Consider the following 21,268-nt stretch of genomic DNA (forward strand, 5'->3'; position numbering starts at 1 on the left):
TGTGGCACTCTCCATCCATTTAATTGTTACCTGTCCTAGCTGCAGATTACACTACCCGCCACGTCACATGACTGATGTGCTCTTTGCTCTCCTGAACAGCTTGTTCTCCCTTCCCGACCTTGCTGCACAAAGCGTCCTGTCCCTTGCTGTGCTGTGCTAGGGAAACATGATCCAATTAACTTTCCTGCTCTCATCAAGAATATTTCATCTGGAGGAGGAGCTTAGCGCACATCCAAGATGGTCGCCTGAGTTGTGAGCTCCCGAGACCCTCGCCGCCTCCACTGTCTATCCTGGCCAAAATCCTGTTTCTGACGACGGGTTCTACTAGCCACTACTCTCCTGATCTGAAAGACCTTTTTCAGATTTTGAATCGGATGCCGGACGCCTGACTTACTCCTTCCTGAAGCCTTGAGGCCTACACTGTGGCTCATCCCGGGACTTGGGCATCTGGAGCACCCCGAAAGTTGAACAACAACGGCCTGCGGTAGGGGACGGCTACCCGGGGTCTACTTTCGGTTTCGTTTTCCCTGGCTGCGAAGATTGGAGGTGGTTGCCTAGAGTTCGAGCCGGCCTGTGACCGCAGTCACTCGATTGATCTTCACCGACGCCCTGCATTTCAACCTCTCGTGGGTTTCCTTCGGGGAAGCCATTCACACCAGGTCCCAAAAGCCCCGGAGGGGCGCGCAACCCACCATGGCGGCCAGGTCTGAGAGTGACAAGCGGTCTCTCAGGAATGCGACTCATGGTGGTGGGACTCAACCCACCATTATGGATAGATTTGCGCGCAATAAGGGCTCGCCCAGTGGGACTGGTAAAACCCCGGAGGACCTTGGTGGTGGCCCCCCGGAGTCGGAGGAGCCTACACTTTGGGATGTGATGGGCGCCATCGCTAGCATACAATCGTCGATGGACCAACAATATGAGACCTTGGCAGCCAAGATCGACACAGTGGCGGTGGATGTGGGCCTGATCAGGGCGGACTTGGCCAAAACCAACGAGAGAGTTAAGTCGTTGGATGTTAAGACAGCCAGTCTTACCACGGAAGTCTCCGAACTTCAGACTGAGATCCGGACTCTAAGATCCTCTAGTGACCAGTTTGCCCGCAGGCTTGAGGATTGAGAAAGTCGCGCTAGGCGCAATAATATACGCATAGTCGGAGTTCCGGAGTCATCAGCCGATCAATCGACGGACTTGCTCGTTGAAGATCTGATCGTCAATCACCTTGCCCCTAAGGGCCTGAGTAACCTTTTTGCGGTGGAGGGCGCCCACAGAATTCCAGGCGGCAGACGCAAGCAGGGGACAGCTCCGCGACCCATCATTGCGCGGATCTTCAACTTCAGAGACAGGGACACCATTTTGCAGGCTTCGAGGACTAGCGGTCCCACTAGGTTCGAGAATGCATCCATCAACTTTTACCCTGATTTCACTACTTCGGTGCAGGAACAGAGACTGGGATTCACTGGAGTAAAGCGGAGATTAAGAGAACTGGGCATGAAGTATGCTATGCTTTTCCCCGCACGTTTGGTATGGTGTACTGTTGGCGGATGCTTCACCCAGCACAGGCCCAATATACTTTCCACTCCAGGGCCCATGGGAGCTTAGCCAGACTTGATTATCTCCTTGTGCCCGCAGCCCAGGCCAGGACGGTGCGAGAGGCCCGACATTTGCCTAGAGGCATTTCGGACCACTCCCCGCTAGGGACCCATATCGATCTCCATTTGGACGCAGGGGGCCGGGTCGCCCCAATTAATCACTGGCATCTCCGTGTTCCGGAGACTAGGGCGGGGGTGCTTAAAGCTATAGATCACTACTTCACCGACAATGTGGGATCCGTGTCATCATCCGTGTCCCTTTGGGAAGCCTTTAACACGGTGATACGGGGCCAGACACTGTCCCTGGTCGCCCGCTCTAAGAAGCGCCACAATGAGGAGGTTGAACGGTTGGAGTCTGATATAGTGACTTTGGAGAGGGATCTCAAGTGTGGGGTCACGCGTGAAAAATTGCATGTTTTGCAACTGAAGCAGTTTGATTATAAAGCCTTGGTTACGAATGCCGCGAAAGCTATGAGTCGAGAACAACAGGGCCGTCTGTATGATGTGGGCGACAAGGCGGGGAAGTTGATAGCTTGGTTGGACAAAAGGGAGAGACTGAATCGTGTGGTGCCTGTGATCGAGCGAGTGGATGGTGTACGTGTGACGGATCCGCTGGAGATTGTGGAAGAGTTTGCCTGTCACTTTCAAACGGTGTATGCGCCGGTCTCGGACCGGCCAGAGGAGGATTCCCATCTTTTGGTTAGGGATATTGCTTTGCCTTGCCTGTCCGACTCTGATAGAGAGCTAATGGAGGCGGATTTCTCCACTGATGAAGTAGCGCTCGCTATTCGCTCCATCCGCTCTGGAAAAGCTACGGGCTCAAATGGTATACCCATCGAGCTGTACAGGTTGTGTCCGGACAAAATGGCGTCGTATCTTCGCTCGATGTTCTTGGAGTCCAGGGAGAGGGGTTCGCTTCCCCGTGATCAGCGCTTAGCGTCTATAGTGGTGCTCCCTAAAGAGGGTAAACCCCGTGAATTCTGTACCTCCTATAGACCTATTTCACTTCTGAATGTGGAACCTAAAGTCTTGGCGAAAATACTAGCTAACCGTCTGGTTAAGGTGATCGGAGATTTGGTGCACCCGGACCAATCGGGCTTTATTCCAGCCCGTAATACTGCTCTGAATCTACGCCGTCTTCATGGCGTGTTTGCGAGGGCGGCGACGTTGTGTGAGCCGGCCATTTTGGTTTCGTTAGATGCCACCATGGCATTTGATACAGTGGAATGGCCATATCTATGGACGGCTCGTGCGAAGTTTGGCTTCGGACCGGTGTTCATTGGCTGGGTCCGATTACTATATGAGGAGCCCCTTGCCCAGGTGGTCGTCAACGGTCGAGTATAGGCCCCCTTTGTTCTGGGAAGGGGTACGCGTCAGAGATGCCCTCTTTCCCCGCTGCTTTTTGCCTTGGCTCTCGAGCCCTTGGCGGCTTGGTTGCGATGGGAGCCATCCCTCAAGGGTATCAGGTGGGCCCCCGGTTTTGAAGATCGCATTTCACTTTATGCGGATGATATTCTCCTTTACCTCACCTCCCCCGGAAATCTTTGGGGGTACTGTTTGACGTCCTTAATTCCTTTGGAAGGAACTCTGGACTGGTCATCAATTGGGCCAAGTCTTGTGTATATTCGCTCACAGACGATACACCGCTCGTACCACGCAACTGCCCTATACAAATATCATCCTCCGGGTTTAAATATTTAGGAATCCATATTTCGCGTGATTCGGCAGTCAGGTATCGGCTCAACTTACTACCCCCCCTTACTCGCTTAAAAGCAGATGTGAAAGCCTGGAGCAGACTGCCTCTCTCCCTGGTGGGTAGGGCAGCATTATTCAAAATGATGTCCCTTCCCAGATTTTTGTATGCCCTTCAGAATACTTTAGATCTAGTGCCTTCCAGCTATTTTCACGAGATTGAGTGCTTGCAAAGGAAACTGCTGTGGGCCGGACGTCCCCGGATTGCCTTGGCCAAGCTTACGCTGCCTTGGTATGATGGCGGTATTGCGTTGCCGGATATACAACGTTATTATTGGGCCTCTCAACTGAGCTCGGTTAATCATGCGATGTATGGTCCGGCTTCTAACCCGGCTTTTGCCATGGATACATGGCTGCTTCCGGGCGAAGATTATAACAGGGCGCTTTATTTAAAACGGTCCGATGTGGCGTTGACTGGGCCTACCAGAGTTGTGGTGCGGGTCTGGTACAGCGCTAATGCTGCTATGGGCTGGTCGGACACTCTCACTCGAGCGACTCCGCTCTACGCTGCCGAGAGGTTGGGCAATTTGTGGACTACAAAGGGTTTCGATAAATGGGACCTTATTGGGATTAGTACGGTGGGAGACCTTTGGCGGAAGGACAGGATAAAATCCTTTGAGGAGTTGCAGCTAGAATTTAAACTCGGTCCTTGTGAATACTTTCGGTACCTACAAGTCAGACACGCCCTTTCCTCTGCGATACCGGCTGGCACGCCAGTTCCAGAATCCTCACCCCTGGAGGACAGGGTACGATCTCCCTTATATACAAAAAGTTGATAAACGACCGAGCGGACCTTCTTCTACGGCTCCGCATGGCCTGGACCGGAGATGGACTGGAACTTGATGATGAGGACTGGCAGGCGGCGATATCCTCCCCGAAGGAGGTGGCAATCTGGGCCCGTTTGAGATTGGTGCAGTTAAAAATCCTACATCGAGTGTACATGACGGGTCCTCGCCTGTTGCGTATGGGGTATGTCTCTGATGATTTGTGTAAACGTGGCTGTGGTATGGTGGCTACGTTCCTTCATATTATGTGGGAATGTCCTGCGGTTGCGTCCTTTTGGACTTGTGTGCATGGTGTTATGTCTGAGGTGACGGGTGTTTCGCTTTTGCCAGGGGCCCGACGGTGTCTCTTAAATGTGGGGGAGCCCAATGATTATAATGTGGCCCAGACGCAGTGGGCCACTTTGGGTAACATGATTGCCAAGCGTGACATTGCGCAACTGTGGGGGTCGGCTAGGGCACCGAGTCTATCGGCGTGGTCTAGGAACATGGACTGGTGCATGTTTCGTGAAAAAACTGTGTACATTGCTCGGGGCAGGCCCAAGAAATGGGGGAGGGTGTGGAGTCAGTGGAACCAATATTGTGGTGAAATTTGTACCCCTCCTTTTGAATCTCCACCGGAGGTGCTACAATCCCCTTAGCATGACGTTCCTTCTGGTCTTGATTTTGTCTATGTGTTGCTGGCTACCTCTTGTCCCCTCTTCCCCCCCCCCCCCTCTCGGCTGCTCTTACTGTTGACTATGTACAGTTGTGGATGTGGTATCCCCTCCCCAGAAGGATTCCTTATGTTTTTTGCCTTTCATTTAGCCTCTGCTGTTATTTCTTTATATTTTTTGGTTGGTTGGTTTTTTCAAAAATATAAAATCAAAACCTTATTCCTCCTGTGTAGTGATGTATGGCATAACATGATTGGTTAATTGCCGCCGGGCCTTAGGGTTGTCGGCTGAAGGGCTCTGTATTCTTTTATCCTGACATGACACTGGAATTGTTGCCAGCCGACCCGAAGTGGCTATATGACTGCTATTGTATCTTTCTGTTTATCAATAAAGGTTTTTAAAAAAAATTTAAAAATTTTTTTTAAAAAGAATATTTCAGCTGTGGCCCCTTCTTGGTGTATTGCTACTGCTTTCCCTGCACACCACTCCACATGCTGTATGTGTTTTATGTCCTTAGATGGACATGCCCATTCTGACTCACACCTCATGTCTTGGAACTGTAGCACAGAGCTGCAAAAATGATCCCACTGAATTATAATCCCTATGTATTATCCAACATGTGTTACTAGATATCGAAATTGCTTTCACACCCATCACTAGCTTACACATGGTTCCTCATCAACCAGTCCTCCCTTTCATTCACACCCACTCATAAGACTGCACCTACAAACCAACTGTACTACCAAAACTCCAATATCATTCTACATTTCTTATGTAAATCAAACTGCCCTAATAGTTTACCTCCCCCTTTCAGATGTCAACACTGTCCATACAACATCCCCCCGACTGCTCTTCATTCCTCTCAACTACTGTTTCTCTCTAGATTGCCTTTGCATACTTCTCTCCTGGATCAAACACAGACGTTTTGATAATGATCAGCAGCAACATCAATACCATTAATTTCACAATGCCACAGGGAATTGAGCATTCTCTTTTAATTCCAGCTTTCTTCAGCACCATGTGTCTACGCATAGGGCAAACAAATTAGCCACTGCCTTTAGTGAACTCCAACTATCAAACTGAGCTTTTCAGATCACAGAGTTGATCAAGGTTAAGATTAATTCAGCATCTGGTATTTCGGCCTCTCTAGATCCCAAATCTAGCACTGAGTACATTACAGAAGAAATGAGGGCGTAAACTTCAATAAGCTAAAGCACAAGTATTGAAAGCAGCCTATTAAATAACAGTGGAGCAACAAATACAAATCATGGTCCACTGAGGTAGCTGACCGACCTAACAGTAATATCTAAGAAAACATAGAGCAAGGACTTTTGACATGCTGTGTGCCACGCCCCCCTATGCAAGAATTTGGACTTGTCCCTCAGGTAACAAGAAAGCCAGCAATGGTTCAAGAAATACGGGTAGCAATCAGGTTATGGTCTGGAATGAACCCTTTTGCTCATTCTGTTATTGCATTCCTCCTAAGGATACCAAAGCTTCCAGTAAATGAATGGAGCAAACTCAGTAAAAAGAGCCGAACCAACGATTCGCAGTGCTAAAGACTGACTGACATTGCTGATATTGTTCATTCTAGTTTGGTAACTAGAGCAAAATTAAGTAACCCTCGAGGATGCATGCGGCTCTACACAAAACTCCTAACTCACTAAATAAATCACGACTTCTGGGGCTTACCCATAGCTTGTTGAATTCAATCAATTCACGGATGGAACAAAATACTGTCAGGCGTATAAGTTGCTTTGTCAATCACAATGAGTAAAATGTTAATTAGCCTTATATTTTCAAGGTGTTTGTAAATGCTTATGTGTTTTCGGAGTTTACTTTGTTTTTTGGATTTTGAATCTGGAAAACTTATGTAATGTTTAGTTTGTGATAGCTATTAATGCCAAACACAAAAAAAGTGTTGGGAGGAATACTTGCAATTTGTCTAACCACTGGCAATCGCTGGGGTAGCGTCCCAACCCCTCATTCTTTTGCCTACCATGGCACCTCAGTTTGGACGCAGCCATATGCTAATCAGCCTTGATCTTGCCCCTTACTGAAACAGTTCAGTCCGAACTGCCATGTCAGGTCATCACAGAACAGGAAGAAAAGCAACCTAGGACCGGATGTGCCCCTAAAGGGCATCAGCCAGTTATAGCTTGTTTCCAGTGGAACGGTGAGCATGGGAACCACGTCTGGTCATACCCTTGACACTTAAGGTGGTATATCATATCAAACACACAAAAGATGATAGGAGGACTGCTTGCTGTTTGTCTAACCACTGGTAATTGCTCGGGTAGCATCCCAACCCATTGTTCATTTGCTCACCATGCCATTTTAGTTTGGACCCAGTTATATGCAAAACAGTCTTGACTCTGCTACTCATGGGAACAGCCACAGGAACCCAGCTTTTCCGGACAGATGAACCCTTATTGGGCTGAAACCGGTGCTAGGTTGCTTGTTTTACGGTTCATGGAGGACCTGGTTTGGCAGTTCGGGTTGGACTGTTCCCACTGGAGCAGGGACAAGACTGATTTGTATATGGTATGGCTGGGTCCAAAATGAAGTGGCATATTGGGCAAAAAACGATGAAACAGATGTGGCCTGAGCAACTGGCAGTGACTGAGATTAATTTAAGCCTCATCTTGTTGTTGTTCCAAAGCAATGCAACGCGTTGATCTATTTGCTGACTTAGAGTGAGTGCACTCGGAGTCTACATTCTTCCTCGCTGAATAATGCGAAAAGAAATTTAATGAAGACTCGAGAATAATACTGGTACCTCTAGCTTAATAATTTAAACATGAAATATAACACCAGAGGGGAAAAAGAGTTGCTTTTGGAGTGCACTATTCAGCGCTACTACCACTTCCCACAAACCCCAATTTCCATATTAAAATCACAGGATGGTCAACAGAGCCCTGATTTCAGCAGAGCTAGAAGGTACTGCTCTACAATTACCAAAAAGAAGATGATCACTGATCTTGACAAGGACTGCAATATAGTAACCAATATAGTAAGAATTGGTTGAGTTGGGGCTCACCTGGTCTGTCAGTGAGACTCATTCTTGTAGTAGACTTAAAATGCGTAACCGAAGTGATGGTAGAATCTGGGCTCCAGGTCAAAGGGAAAGAGAGTGACTTAGCAGTATTTGTATGTTGACTTTGCTTTGCTAATGTGAACCATTCACTTGTTTGCGAAATGGAAGCCTGTATAAAAATATAAAAGATATTTTAAGTTTAAAAAAATATAAAAGTCTTCAGAGCAAATTGTCTATCCTTACAAATTATTACTTTTACTATACATGTTTTTTTTAAATATTTATTTGTTATTTTATAAGAACAATAACAATGAACAATATGTAGGAGATAGTAATGGCGAGATAATAAACAATTCTCTCAGATCACATGCCAACATTATGTCCTTCATGCAATGCTCAAAGCAATTATAGCCGGCTGAGGCTTCCGCAATTATGTATGTAGAACCGCATATGTGCAACCATGGTGCTAGTTGACCCTGTGCACATGTTCAAGGCATTTTTTTAAAGGTGTGTTTACGTGCTTAATCATGTCAGTCTGTGCTCTGGGCGGGGCCGGACTGTAAATTCTTGAGCAAACTCTGTTATTTTATGTGTTCTGGCATTTTGTCGTCTCATCTAGCGAGTGTCATTCAGATTTCCTCTGCCATGCACCATATCCCCACATCGCTTAGACAGTTCTCTACAGCTGGGATTTACGATTCATCCAGTGTACTGCTAGCCTTCTCTTTGTCAGGAGGAGGGTGACATTTACAAGTGTTTCCTCATTTTATTCTTAATGCGCCCTACAGATATACCAAAGAGTTACGTCGGCTGTAAAATCAACCTGTGTGCCGTCTTTAAAATAATCTATGACTTGTCCCCAATAATCTCGCAACATTAGGCAGTTACACGTCATTGTACGTGGGTGACTCCCATTTAGTTAACATTTGGGGCATTCTCTGCCATTTAGTGGGCTCTATCATGTGCAACATTTGTGGCGTGATGTGCGTCTGGTGTAAAACAAGCATTGGAAATGCAATAGGTCTCGCATTAGAAGTTGGAGCTATTGGTTTTGTAAATGACAATTTTTTTTAATGTGTTGGTCTTGAAAATAACCAAATTAATAGCTGTGCCATTTACAATGCCAATACTTTAAACTTTTTCAAATGTGACACCTATAGCATTTGTAATGCAACATGTTTTGTATGTACGTGACTTAGAAGTATTCATCTAACAAATACAAATGGCTTTTAATTTTGTTAAATAACTAATACTGAAATAAATGTTCTTGTAATTTATAATAGCAATAGCTTTCATTCTCTAAGCTCGTAATTAGATTTCCTTTGTTTTAAAACTAGCACACGGGAAGGTGTGAGTGCTGGAGTCACTGTTTTTAGCATTGTTTGTTCCGCTGAGCTGAAGATTCGGAGAGCTGAAATCTCTGCACAGAATGAATCAGACCACAGGCCTGGAATATGATATTGTCAAAGACGATTATATTTGTATGTACCGAGGAAGCTGTAAGCAGAGTGAGGTTACATAAAAATGAAAGAGCGGAGCGGGCAAAGGCAGAATATTTCCTAGAAAAGGAGTATTTCACCTGCTATTTTGTTGAAATAGCCGCTGCCCCAGACTGTACGGGACAGTGGCTTGCCAGTGACAAGGATGCAAAGCCGCAGATGATGTGTGAGGCACAGAAAACTCTGCTGCTTCCAGTTCTCTCTCAGACCTCACCTTGGCCTGACTTCTTGTGAGATTTGCATTACAGACTGTAATTTAATTTTGACATCAGATTTGGGAGGGTTTATGTTACCAAATCTGCCCCTGAAACACTACACAAATAACTACCTGGGAGCCTCGGTTTATACATTTGAGTGGGCTTGCTCTTGGCTCAAATGCCAGAGGCGGCCTTTTCCGCATGAGACTGATTTGATGGAAACAGAGATGAGCCCAGTTATATTGACGGCGTTAGCGCCATAGCAGGCACACTATACAGTAGCTGCTATTTTCATATGTACACCAATTCCACAGCAGAGGCAAGGTGTAAACATTTGGTGAATTTGTTGGAGAAATCCGACCCAAAGGCAAGAATGAAAACAAGCCCTCAGCTGTAACGGAAGGCAAGATTGTTTTTGGAACCGCCTCGCACTGAAAAGAAAAAGAAACTGCACCCTTGTGAAAACGTGCGCCGGAAGAGCCTTGACAGCACAGTGTGCCAAAATGGAAGTGTCTTGCGACAAATGAAAATAATGGAAAACAAGCTTGAGAGAGAAAGAGCAGCGCAGGATGGGAGAGAGGAAAATGGACGAGAGAGCAACACGGGAGGGGAGAGAGGCATGTAACAGGTCTGGGAGGGAGCGTACGGGGGTGTATCGTGACAGGAAGCAAACAAAAAGGTGACACGAAAGAGGGAAGAGGAAGGAGGAAGGGCGTGGGAAGGGGGGGGGGAGGCCGAAAACGAGAGAATTGGCATTGCTGTGGGGAGTGGGGAGGAGAAATGCGACACGGCCTGTCGAAATTAAAGCCTTTGATGCAGCAGGGGTCGGAGCGGTGGATTTAGGTGGAGGAGTTTCTACATTTGGGAAGAGATAACAAGTTTGAATGTAAACTGTGCTTTAGTGCCACACTTCTGCACGTCCCGTTGGTGTCTCCGTTCACTCCCACTCTTCCCCACTCTTCCCCCAGCTGCTGCCATGAATCAGTGTTAATGGCCCATCAGCGGGAGGTGCCACTTTGCACAATGTGTACAAACGGAAAACCTCCCTTTGTGTAGGCGAGTGCTGGGCAGCTTCACACATACCTGCCAGATGTCATGTTCAGAGCCTGCTGGGGGTCGGGGTGGGTAGTCGGGTGGTATCAGGTGTGCATACCTTCATTCTGTTTAGCTGTTAGCATCACAGGTGGGCCATTGCATGGAAGTCCAGAGAGCCCTTGGAAGCAGCAGTGAGGCGTGTGCTTCCGGATAATGACGTCCTCGCGACAATTTTGACTACGCTTAGCTAGCAGCCACCAGTTATCTAGGATAAATCACCTCATACCCGGATGCTACTAAATTGGTTTCTCCTCATGAGAATATTGTAGTACCGGTGTTCCGATCTGCCTGACTTATGCAATTTTTAGAGTACACAGCTACGTGGGGGTAGAATAATATTAGCGTAAATTTCTGAACCTAAAGATATGGGCATTTTTAAAAGGCAAAAGGCCATGTGTACCTTCTGCTGACATGCTGGCACAGATGCCCACCAGGCAGAGTGGCAGAATGGTGACAAACCTGGGCAAGGGGTTTTCAGATGGTGTACATTTGCCTAGTGCTTCAATCCAAGAGAGCAACACGGGAGGGGAGAGAGGCATGTAAGAGGTCTGGGAGGGAGCGTAAGGGGGTGTATCGTGACAGGAAGCAAACCAACAAGAAAGAGGGAAGAGGAAGGAGGAAGGAGGTGGGAAGGGGGGGAGGGAGTCCGAAAACGAGAGAATTGGCATTGCTGTGGGGAGGAGAAATGCGACACGGCCTGATGCAGCAGGGGGCGGAGCGGATCCCAAGAGCTGCTGGAGGCACCAAGCTGGGTTAACAGATGGCTGGCGATTTGATGGTGTGCACGCGCATTTTAGGTCATTGCGCTTGCGCATTGTGCTATTAGGACTTGGTTCCGCAAGCTGCAAACGGGCTCAGCTCATGCCAGAGCACCATTTCACACGATTCCAAGCACTCTGCCTTCAGGATTGTCAAGGCCTGCCATAGGAGTGACTGATAGGAATCTGTGTGTCCATTTTTAGGGTTAGATATAGGTATACTATATCTAAAGCAAAGGGTGATTACACCACCTTGCCCCAGCTGTCGTGCAGCCAGTGGTGTCAGATTTAGATGGCCATCCAGGGGTGGCATAATACATGCTTCAGCCCCTGGTAGGCCCTGGGTACACCTATGCCCTGAGTTACAGGGTCTGATAAGGTGGCCCAGTACCAATTGGAAATGTACCTAAGGTACATGGAATCCATTTTAGAGAGAGAGCAGTAGGCCTGGGGTCCTGATTGGCAGGGCCCCAGGTCAACTAAGTCAGAAAACCAGCAAAACACCAGGAAAAAAAAGTTGGGGGCAACCATAGTCAGGTATCCACCTTCCTACACTGATCATCAAAACCACAGTCACAGAGAATAACTTAAAAGTAGGAATTAACATTTCTACCTTCAAAACTTGTCTAGCGGACATTAACCGCGAAATGGAGGAGCACAAGTATTACCTAATGTGACAAAAAATTAACAAACAACAGAAAGATTTCAAAACATTGGATAAAGAGAAAGTATATCCTTATATCAGGGAAGACTATCAAACCCCAGAGGGCTCTACGACCTACTGTTGAAAACAGGGGTCTTTCAGTAGCTCATCAAGCAGAGATAGCTGGGGAAGTCAAAAACAACAGGGGGATACTGCCACCACCAATGTACAGATACCCGATGGGCTCCTATCCAGGCTGGCATATTCCTAGGGCTGCCCAGGAGGTAATATAAAGTCAGAAGCCTAAGGAATTTAACAGTGAGCCACACGTCCTTTGCCTGGGTAATAAAGGGTGTTATGCTACCTCAAAGTTTCTTGAACAGCAGAAAGTAGCATAGGATAGCTCTGAAGAGATAAAGGCCCGATGGCAGCAAAGCAGTTGAAAGGAGAGTTTCCGTCCCGCCAAAAACAGCGGTAAAACAGCAGTTTAAAAAAAAAATGATTCATAGTTTTTTAGGCCTTGACCTAGGGACTGCCTCAGCTGTATTACCAGCTGTCCCACCAGCAGCGTGTAATCTAAAACAAGCATTTGCAATGCAATAGGTCTCGCATTTACGCAAGTTTAAGCTACTGGCTTTGTAAATGACAATGCCTTTTACTTATGTTTTAAAAACAAAAAATAAAATAAAAAGCATTGTTATTTGCAATGTCAATAGCTCAAACTTAGATAAATGCGAGACCTATTGCATTGCAAATGCTTGTTCTTTCTTTCAGTCCTCCATTGGAGTGTGTTTTCTGTCTTTCTCTCTGTTGTGCAACTCCCTCTCAAATTCCTGTCCGCACCCAGTGTGCTCCATATTGCCCCATTACCAACCCTCAGCTTACCCACTGCTTCCCAAACCAGGGCCTAGATGTATCAAGCCTTTTGCGATTCGCAAAGGCCGAAATTCGCCGAATTTCGGCCTTTGTGTATCGTAAATGGTCTTTTTGCATGTTTTGAGAGGCATTAAAAAAATCGCAAAATAAAGAATCGCAAAAATTTGCGATTCCTTATTTTGCTATAGCATTTAAGGAATCGCAATTTTGCGATTCCTTAAATGGTATGTATGAAACTTTTACATTTTGCGATTTTGGGTTAAGAAATCGCAAATTACCACCAACTTGAAGTTGGTGGTAATTTGCGAAATCTTAAAATAATCTCAAATGTTGGATTTTTAAAGGTAGCATATGACGCACATACATGCCCATAGGGCATGTATGTGCGCCATATGCACACAAATGCTGATTTCAGGGGTACAGCAGGGTGTCCTTAAACACCCCTGCACCCTTGAAATCATTCTCATTTTGCGATTAGCAAATTGCAAATCGCAAAATGAGATGTATTTCACATGGCCCATAGGAATGAATGGGAAATGGCAACTTGCGAATTCGCCAATAAAGAATATTAAGAAATCGCAAAAAAAAAAATAGCGATTTTAAACATACATCCCATTTTGCAATTTCTAAATAGCGATTAAGAAATCGCAAATAGGAACAATGATACATCTAGCCCAAGGTTTTTAATTTTTCTTTCAGTTTCACTCCACGACCTCAAGGTCCTCTCAACATGATTTCCTGTTGCTTCCCTCCCTGTTGCTTCCCTTTCCCACTCCGCTCTGCTCCCCAACCCTCCTGTCACTGTCCATCTACAAAAACATGTTTTAATATTTTGGAAGACTTGGTAGCTTCCATTTTCACAAAGTGCATTTGTGCACCTTTTTTAATGTTTTTTTTTGATTTTGTGTTTACTGTTTTAAGCGACGTGCACCATCTTGGAACAGTAAATTAAAAAAAAACTAAATAATATTGCGCGTCACCTTAATAGCGTCATGATGTGTGCATTGTTTTTCTATTTTAGCTTTTTTAAATACACTTAATTTTATCGCTGATGCACAGCGCCGGTAATAAGCATTATCAAAGTAATAATGTGGAAAAGGCAAACCCTATTGGCTTTTCCAGTTCTTGTTTCGTCATGCTTTATAGTACATTGAGCTGCTTTCTAACCGCTTTCAGTTCGGGCATGTAATTGAACCGATTTTGTAGTAGTGTAAAAGAAAACAAGTTACTTACCTGTAACTGTAGTTCTCCAGTATTGGAAGCTTTCATAGATTCACATGTTTGAATCATTCCCCGTCGTCGAGACGGGAGTCTCCGGTACATAAAAAAACAATGCTTAGTAATATAGCAAACTGAAAAGAGGCCTAGGCCCATTTCCCTTTTGCAACCCATAGCCTTTGTTATGTAAAAAGGCCCAAACTTTCCCCTGAACCAATCAGAGCTCCTCACCCTCTAGAACACTCCTGAGAGAACCTTTTGCCCCTCAAATTTTCGCGCACTTGTGCTTAAAGAACACTTTTCGTGCTAAATCCAAGGTGAGCCTCTCAGGTGAGGAGGGTGGGTGCACGTGAATCTATGAAAGCTTCCAATACTGGAGAACTACAGTTACAGGTAAGTAACTTGCTTTCTTACTCCAGTATTGGAACTTTCATAGATTCACATGCCTGAATCAGAATAGCGAGAAGTGATATCACAAAGCACATTTGTCTCTTACATTTCCTCATCATGTAATGTATTATGAATATAATCAAGCATAGCAAAATACAATAAATGTGTCTTTGTAAACAAGAGAAAAGGATGGAGGGATAGAAAGAAAAAAGGCTCACCGTCACTGGATGATATTTCTCAGCACCGCTTCTCCCACCGCCGCCTCTGACTCTGCGGCCGCCTCCAAGCAGTAGTGCCTGGTGAAGGTGTGCGTAGATGCCCAGGTCGCTGCTCTGCAGATATCCTGGAACGCCACTCCTCCAAATAACGTAGTGGATGTGGACACTGCTCTCGTCGAATGGGCACGAACTTGTGGCCTAGAGGTTTTCCAGCAGCCTGATGACAGTAGACAATCGCACTGGAAATCCACCTGGCAATCCCTCGTTTTGATAAAGGGAAATATTTCCTGGGTGTGCTGAAAGCGACGAAGAGCTGTGAAGATTTGCGAAAACTCTTAGTCTCTTTTAGATAGATTTTGAGGCATCTTTGAACGTCTAGCGAATGCAAAACTCTTTCCGCCGCCGTTGTTGGTTGAGGAAGGAATATGCTACTTACCAATATGCATCTGTTCTTGGCATGTAGGGCTGCTGACATTCATATCTTGTGCATAGATCGCCGCCTAGTGTTGGGTCCAGATGATTGCACCTTGCTTTCCTGGAAGAGTCTTCTAAGTATCACGAGATAGGTGACTCCTCCCCTGGGCTACAGTGCGCATGGGCATCTTCTCCATCCTAAGATTGTTTTTCGCCATTGTGGCAGAGATGGAGTTTAGCAAAGTAAGAGAGGCCATGCAAAAGAGAATATTGCAAGAGAGAATACTGCAGCTGCAACAGGCACCGGGGAGGAGGGTGGGCGATATGATTGTCAGCAGCCCTACATGCCACGAACAGATGCATACTGGTAAGTAGCATATTCCGTTCGAGGCATGTGGGCTGCTGAATTCATATCTTGTGCATAGACTGTATAGCAGTATCTCCTCTAGCAGTGGTCACCTGTACCAGCTGCAGCTGTCTGAAAAAGAGTTTTAAGGACAGCCTGGCAGCTGCTGCTTTGATTGCACGTCTACACAATAGTGTTTAGTGAAATTGTGTATGGTAGACCATGTTGCTGCCCTACATATGTCTTCAAGGGGAATATTCCCTAAGAAAGCCATGGATGCCCCCATTTTACGCGTAGAGTGTGCTCTTGGGGAAACTGTTGAGTGCGTTTAGCTTTTTGATAGCATATCTGAATGCATTTCACTATCCATCTGGCTATTCCTGATTTTGAGATGGGATTACCTTTATGTTGCAGTGAAAAAGCAACAAACAGTTGCTTTGTTTTCCGAAATGATTTAGTCCTGTCAACATAATATAGCAGAGCTCTCCTTACATCTAATGTGTGTAGGGCTCTTTCGGCTACTGACTGTGGGTTTTGGAAGAAAACTGGCAGTTCTATAGATTGATTGATATGGAAAGTGGATATGACTTTTGGCATACACTTAGGGTTGGTCCTAAGTACTACCCTATTTGCATGTACTTGCATGAAGGGTTCTTGAATTGTTAGTGCCTGAAGCTCACTTACTCTCCTAAGGGAGGTGATGGCAATCAAGAATGCCACCTTCCATGTTAGAAATTGCAATTCACATGAGTGGAGTGGTTCGAAAGGAGGTCCCATAAGTCTGGTAACTACCAAATTTAAGTTCCAAACTGGTGAAGAAGGGTGCTTTGGAGGAATTATCCTTTTAAGACCCTCCATAAAAGCCTTGATTGGTGGTACCCTAAACAGGGAAAGGTGTTGCCTGTTTTGGAGATATGCTGCTATAGCAGCAAGATGTAGCCTTATAGAAGAGAATGCTAGATTGCATCTTTGAAGATGCAAGAGGTAACAGATAATGTTTTGGATTGAAGCATCTAATGGATTGATTTGGTTATTGTTGCAATAGATTAAAAATCTTTTCCATTTAGCTGCATAGCATGCTCTAGTAGTTGGCCTTCTAGCCTCCTTGATAATGTTCATGCAATCAGGAGGTAAATTAAGGTATCCAAACTCTAAGACCTCAGGAGCCAGATCGCTAGGTTCATCTGATTGGGATCTGAGTGTTCGATTTCTCCATGGTTCTGAGTTAAAAGATGTGGCGAGAGGTGCAGTTTTTGATGGGGAACTACTGAAAGTTCCAGGAACGTTGTCTACCATGGCTGTCTTGCCGATGTGGGAGCAACCAGGATCATTGTGAGTGACTGCTGACGTTGTTTGCGTGCCACCAGCTGAATCAGTGGGGCTGGTGGAAAAGCGTACGCAAATCTGCCTAACCAGTTCATCCATATCGCATTGCCCTGTGACAACGGATGTTGGAACCTGGTGGCAAAGTACTGGCATTTTGAGCTTTCGTTTGTGGCAAACAGATCTATCTCTGGGTGCCCCCATTTCTGGAAGAATGGTCGGAGAACTCTGGGGTGAATTTCCCATTCATGTAGCTGTTGGCTGTGTCTGCTTAGCAGATCTGCTCCTTGATTGTCTTTCCCTGGCAGGTGTTCTGCTAGGAGAAGAACAATTGTTACTTACCTGTAAACAGGTGGTTCTCCAGTATTGGTGTCTTTCATAGATTCACATGCTTGAATATTCCCCGTCGTCGAAGTGGGAGTCTCAGAGTACATAAAATAGCAATAATGCTAAATATATATATATATATATACATGTGAAAACATAACACACAATAAAAGAAGAGGTAAATACAACTGAAAACCTCCAGAACAATTCCTACATAGGAATGCATGGTAAAGAGAAAAAACCACTTGTAACACATTAGTGTCATTATGTTAGTCCACACTACAGCCAATCAGGCGCAAGCACCCTCTAGAACCTTCTCCTCAGAAGCTCCAGTCCTCAGATTTTCGTAGCACCAAAGAGACCTAGAGTGCATGAGGAGAAGAGAGCCTCTGAGGGGAGGAAAGGGTGGGTCGCATGTGAATCTATGAAAGACACCAATACTGGAGAACCACCTGTTTACAGGTAAGTAACAATTGTTCTTCTCCAGTATTAGGGGTGTCTTTCATAGATTCACATGCTTGAATAGAATAGAGAGCAGTAACCTCTGTGGAGCTGAGATTGCTAGGCACATATGGAAAAAGCCAAAGACAGTAATAATACAGTCATGTAAACATTCATAGCAATCACAGGAAAAACACAAAGGAGGAGGGAACAGAGGCTCACCTTATTTGAAAAGATGACCAAGCACTGCCTGTCCCACTGCGGTATCCGCCTCATTGATGGCATCCAAGCAGTAATGCTTGGTGAAAGTGTGCCTGCTGGACCATGTCGCTGCACGGCAAATCTGATGAAGTGGCACACCGGCAAACAAGGCGGTGGATGAAGACATCGCCCTCGTAGAATGAGCCTTCACTGAAGACTGCAATGGTTTGCCTGCTTGTTGATGGCAGAAGGTAATGGCTGAAAAAAGCCAACGGGCAATTGTTGGTTTGGTAACTGGATGCCCCTTACACAGTCGCCCATAAGCAATGAACAGTTGGTCAGACTTGCGGAAGGAGGCAGTTCTGGCAATGTAAAATTTAAGGCATCGTTTGATGTCCAAAGAATGCAAGAGCTGCTCCGCCGGAGACCTTGGGTCCGGAAAGATAGTTTTTAGGAACACAGGCTCATTCAGATGAAAATCCGTAGGCCCTTTAGGTAGGAAAGAAGGGTTGGTGCGAAGCACCACGCCGTCAGGTTTGAACTGTAGATAAGGTAGCTTGATAGTGAAAGCGTGAAGGTCGCTTACGCGACGAGATGAAGTCAAAGCCAAAAGCAGCGCAACCTTCCAGGTGAGGAATTTGATATCCGCCCTATGGATAGGTTCAAATGGTGACTTCATAAGTTGAGATAGTACAACATTGAAGTGCCATGATGGAGGAGGGCGCCGAACAGGTGGGAACTTTCGGAAGAGCCCTTTGAAGAACTGGCATATGATTCTGGATGAGCAGAGGGAGGAAGAGCCATCGTGTCGGAAGCGAGAGATTGCAGCTAGGAAAACTCTCAAGGTAGCATGTGAAAGTCTGGACTGAGCGAGACTTAAGAAGAACGTAAGAAGTTGCTCCGAAGTAGAATGGATTGGATGGACATTTGCTGCCATGCACCAATGACAGAACCTCTTCCACTTGAGTTTATAAGCTTTGATGGTAGACGGAGCCCTAGCATGAGCAAGGATGTCCCTGCATTCCTGAGATATGTTTAAGTCTGCGAATTCAAGGTGCTCAGGTTCCATGCTGACAATTGTAGCGTGGAGGGATCCGGAGGGCAGACTTGGCCCCTGTCCATCGTTTGGAGGTCTGGAGGTCTGGACGAGGAAGCAAAGTAATGGGCTCGCACTGGGACAGCAGAAGCAATTACGAAAACCATGCCTGTCTGGGCCGACGAGGTGCGATCAATATTTTGTGACAGGACTGCCTCTGCATCTTCCACAGCACCCGATGTACTAACGGAATCGGCGGAAAAGCGTAAGCGAATAGATCGCACCAATCAATCAAAAGGGCAATCCCGCACGAACCGGGGTGGGGATGCCAACTTGCGTAGGATGGGCATTTTCGATTCTCTGGCGTTGCATAGAGGTCTAGAGCTGGGCGACCCCATCGGTGGAACACAAGATCCAGAGTCGGCTGGTGCAGTTCCCATTCGTGTGTTGATGATGTGGACCTGCTTAGAGACAGGGGCGGTGGGTGACATTTGAAAGTGGTGGGGCGGCAAGTGATTAGCATACAGCACCGTAGCGAGCGAGCGTAGCGAGCGATCCCGAACCCCAAAAGGGGGGTTTGGGGGGATAACCCCCCCCAAGAAAATTTTGAGAAAAAAGAAGAAAAATCGAGCATTTTCAAGCAAATTTGAGAAAGTAGGAAGGTTAATAAAGCAATTGTGAAAGTGCAATTATTACATTAATAGATGGCATAACATAGGTAGCTGCTTATTCAGTATAACCACAGACCTTCATACATTCCGTCCTATTATGCTCAGGTGCTGAATTCAGATTATAAGACTTTAAATAAATACCAGCTTGAAATACCATGTTTTAACAGTGTGGCTCACGCTCGCACCATGCACAGCTTGAGGCAATTAAATAAAGGCATGTCAGTCGCAATGATTTAGATTATCAGCTTTCACAAAGTGCTAAAACAAATGCTGTCCTGAACAGTGCTGTCCTGCCGTCCTTAGCAGTGACCACCACATATAGTGCCCAGTAACCACCTAATGTGCGCAGTTTTAAATGTGATCATTTATTGCCCACTTAGTAAAAATAGGCAAGTGGATAATAAAAAAGTTTAATCTGATTTACAGTTCCTGTAAGCAAAACAACTCTGCATTACACACCTTTAATGAGTGCCACCGTTGTATTCTTCGCCTTCTCTTATACACAATAATATTAGTTGTTAGGACGAGAAAAGTTAACGTTAAAAGAATTGCTCTTCCTGTATTGTCAAAGGAAGCCAACCTCAAACTGCATCCGGACTGCATTTATCATGCCTTTTCCTTGTACAATTCAAAAACGGCATAATATTGCATGTCTTTTTGCCAGAAATACACATGGACATGCCTAAAGCTGAATCGAACAGTGGAATTAACAGTGAAGGCACCTGTATTTAATAATCAGACTTGTTTTTAAAGTGTGGATTCCATCCGGTTCCTGTTCAATAGTGGCAGGTCATGTTTTACATCTAGTTAGAGCGCATCCTTTCGAAGGTGATATTACCAGATTAAAAGTGATGTTTGGAACAGCACATCAGACAGGGCAGCAGTTGGATAGTACACGTTGCCACTGTTAAGATCCTTGTACCTCTAGTAGCAAAGGTTTGAATCAGTGGGTTATTGGACACACCTTTATGTGATGTGTTTTTGGTTGACTCGCTGCACCTCTGAGAAGTGTGCAATGACTGCTTGGGCATTAGTATTCCTCCTGCTTCACACCTCATACCACCAATGATTCAGTCCATATGGCACATTATTTGGTACATATCTCAATGAAAGGCCTGGTTCACTGAATTAAACACCATTCTTACACTTAAGAGACAAACCATTTTCGGGTCTCCAAAGTAGAGACGTTAAGGCAATTTGTAACCCTGGTGAAATCCAGGATAACAATTTCAACTGCATCTGTTATGTTTCTGTATACACATTTTTATGTGTAATTGTATATAAATGTAGCTAATAGTTAGAAATGCTAGATAACTCCAAAACCCTCTATTGGACACTGGTATTTAGCTCCATGATGTACCTGAAATGAACAGGAATGCTGCTCAGAACCTTCCAGAACTTGTTCAAACCCATGTATGATGGCAGAGCATGATGGCAGAGAATTTGGATAAGCTAAACCTTCGGTAAACAATCAACTTCCAATGAGGAGGGGGACTCTCGTAGTTGTCTTTGGAAAAGTCGAAAAAACACTCCAATGACACTGGAGGAGCTTCCACGAATCAAAAATCACGATCTAGTGCGTCCTTATGGAACACCAAACCCTAATAATACTTTAAAGTACATAAAATAGAAAAGGAATTTCCCATGATCACCTGCACAAGCACCCACACCAGCTAGCCAGGATATTTTAACCTGTATAATTATTTTTACAAAAATACAACCTGTTTGCACGAGGTACTAAGAAGTAGCTGTTTTAATGGAAAAAGGTGTAATTGATCACACAAAGCAGAGAAAGG

The 21,268-nt window shown here is 45.5% G+C and overlaps 1 protein-coding gene across 1 annotated transcript in view; it reads right to left on the bottom strand.

Moving 5' to 3' along the window:
• Positions 1–21,268, bottom strand: part of RGS22 (regulator of G protein signaling 22) — a 1,820,811-nt gene that overhangs the window by 1,351,229 nt on the left and 448,314 nt on the right. Inside the window, exon 7 of the mRNA XM_086966055.1 lies at positions 7,823–7,988. Within this exon, the coding sequence (XP_086822181.1) occupies positions 7,823–7,988 (166 nt within the window). The remainder of the gene's footprint in view (positions 1–7,822; positions 7,989–21,268) is intronic.

This window comes from Lissotriton vulgaris, chromosome 4_1 (genome assembly GCF_964263255.1).
Source record: "Lissotriton vulgaris chromosome 4_1, aLisVul1.2, whole genome shotgun sequence".
NCBI lineage: Eukaryota > Metazoa > Chordata > Amphibia > Caudata > Salamandridae > Lissotriton > Lissotriton vulgaris.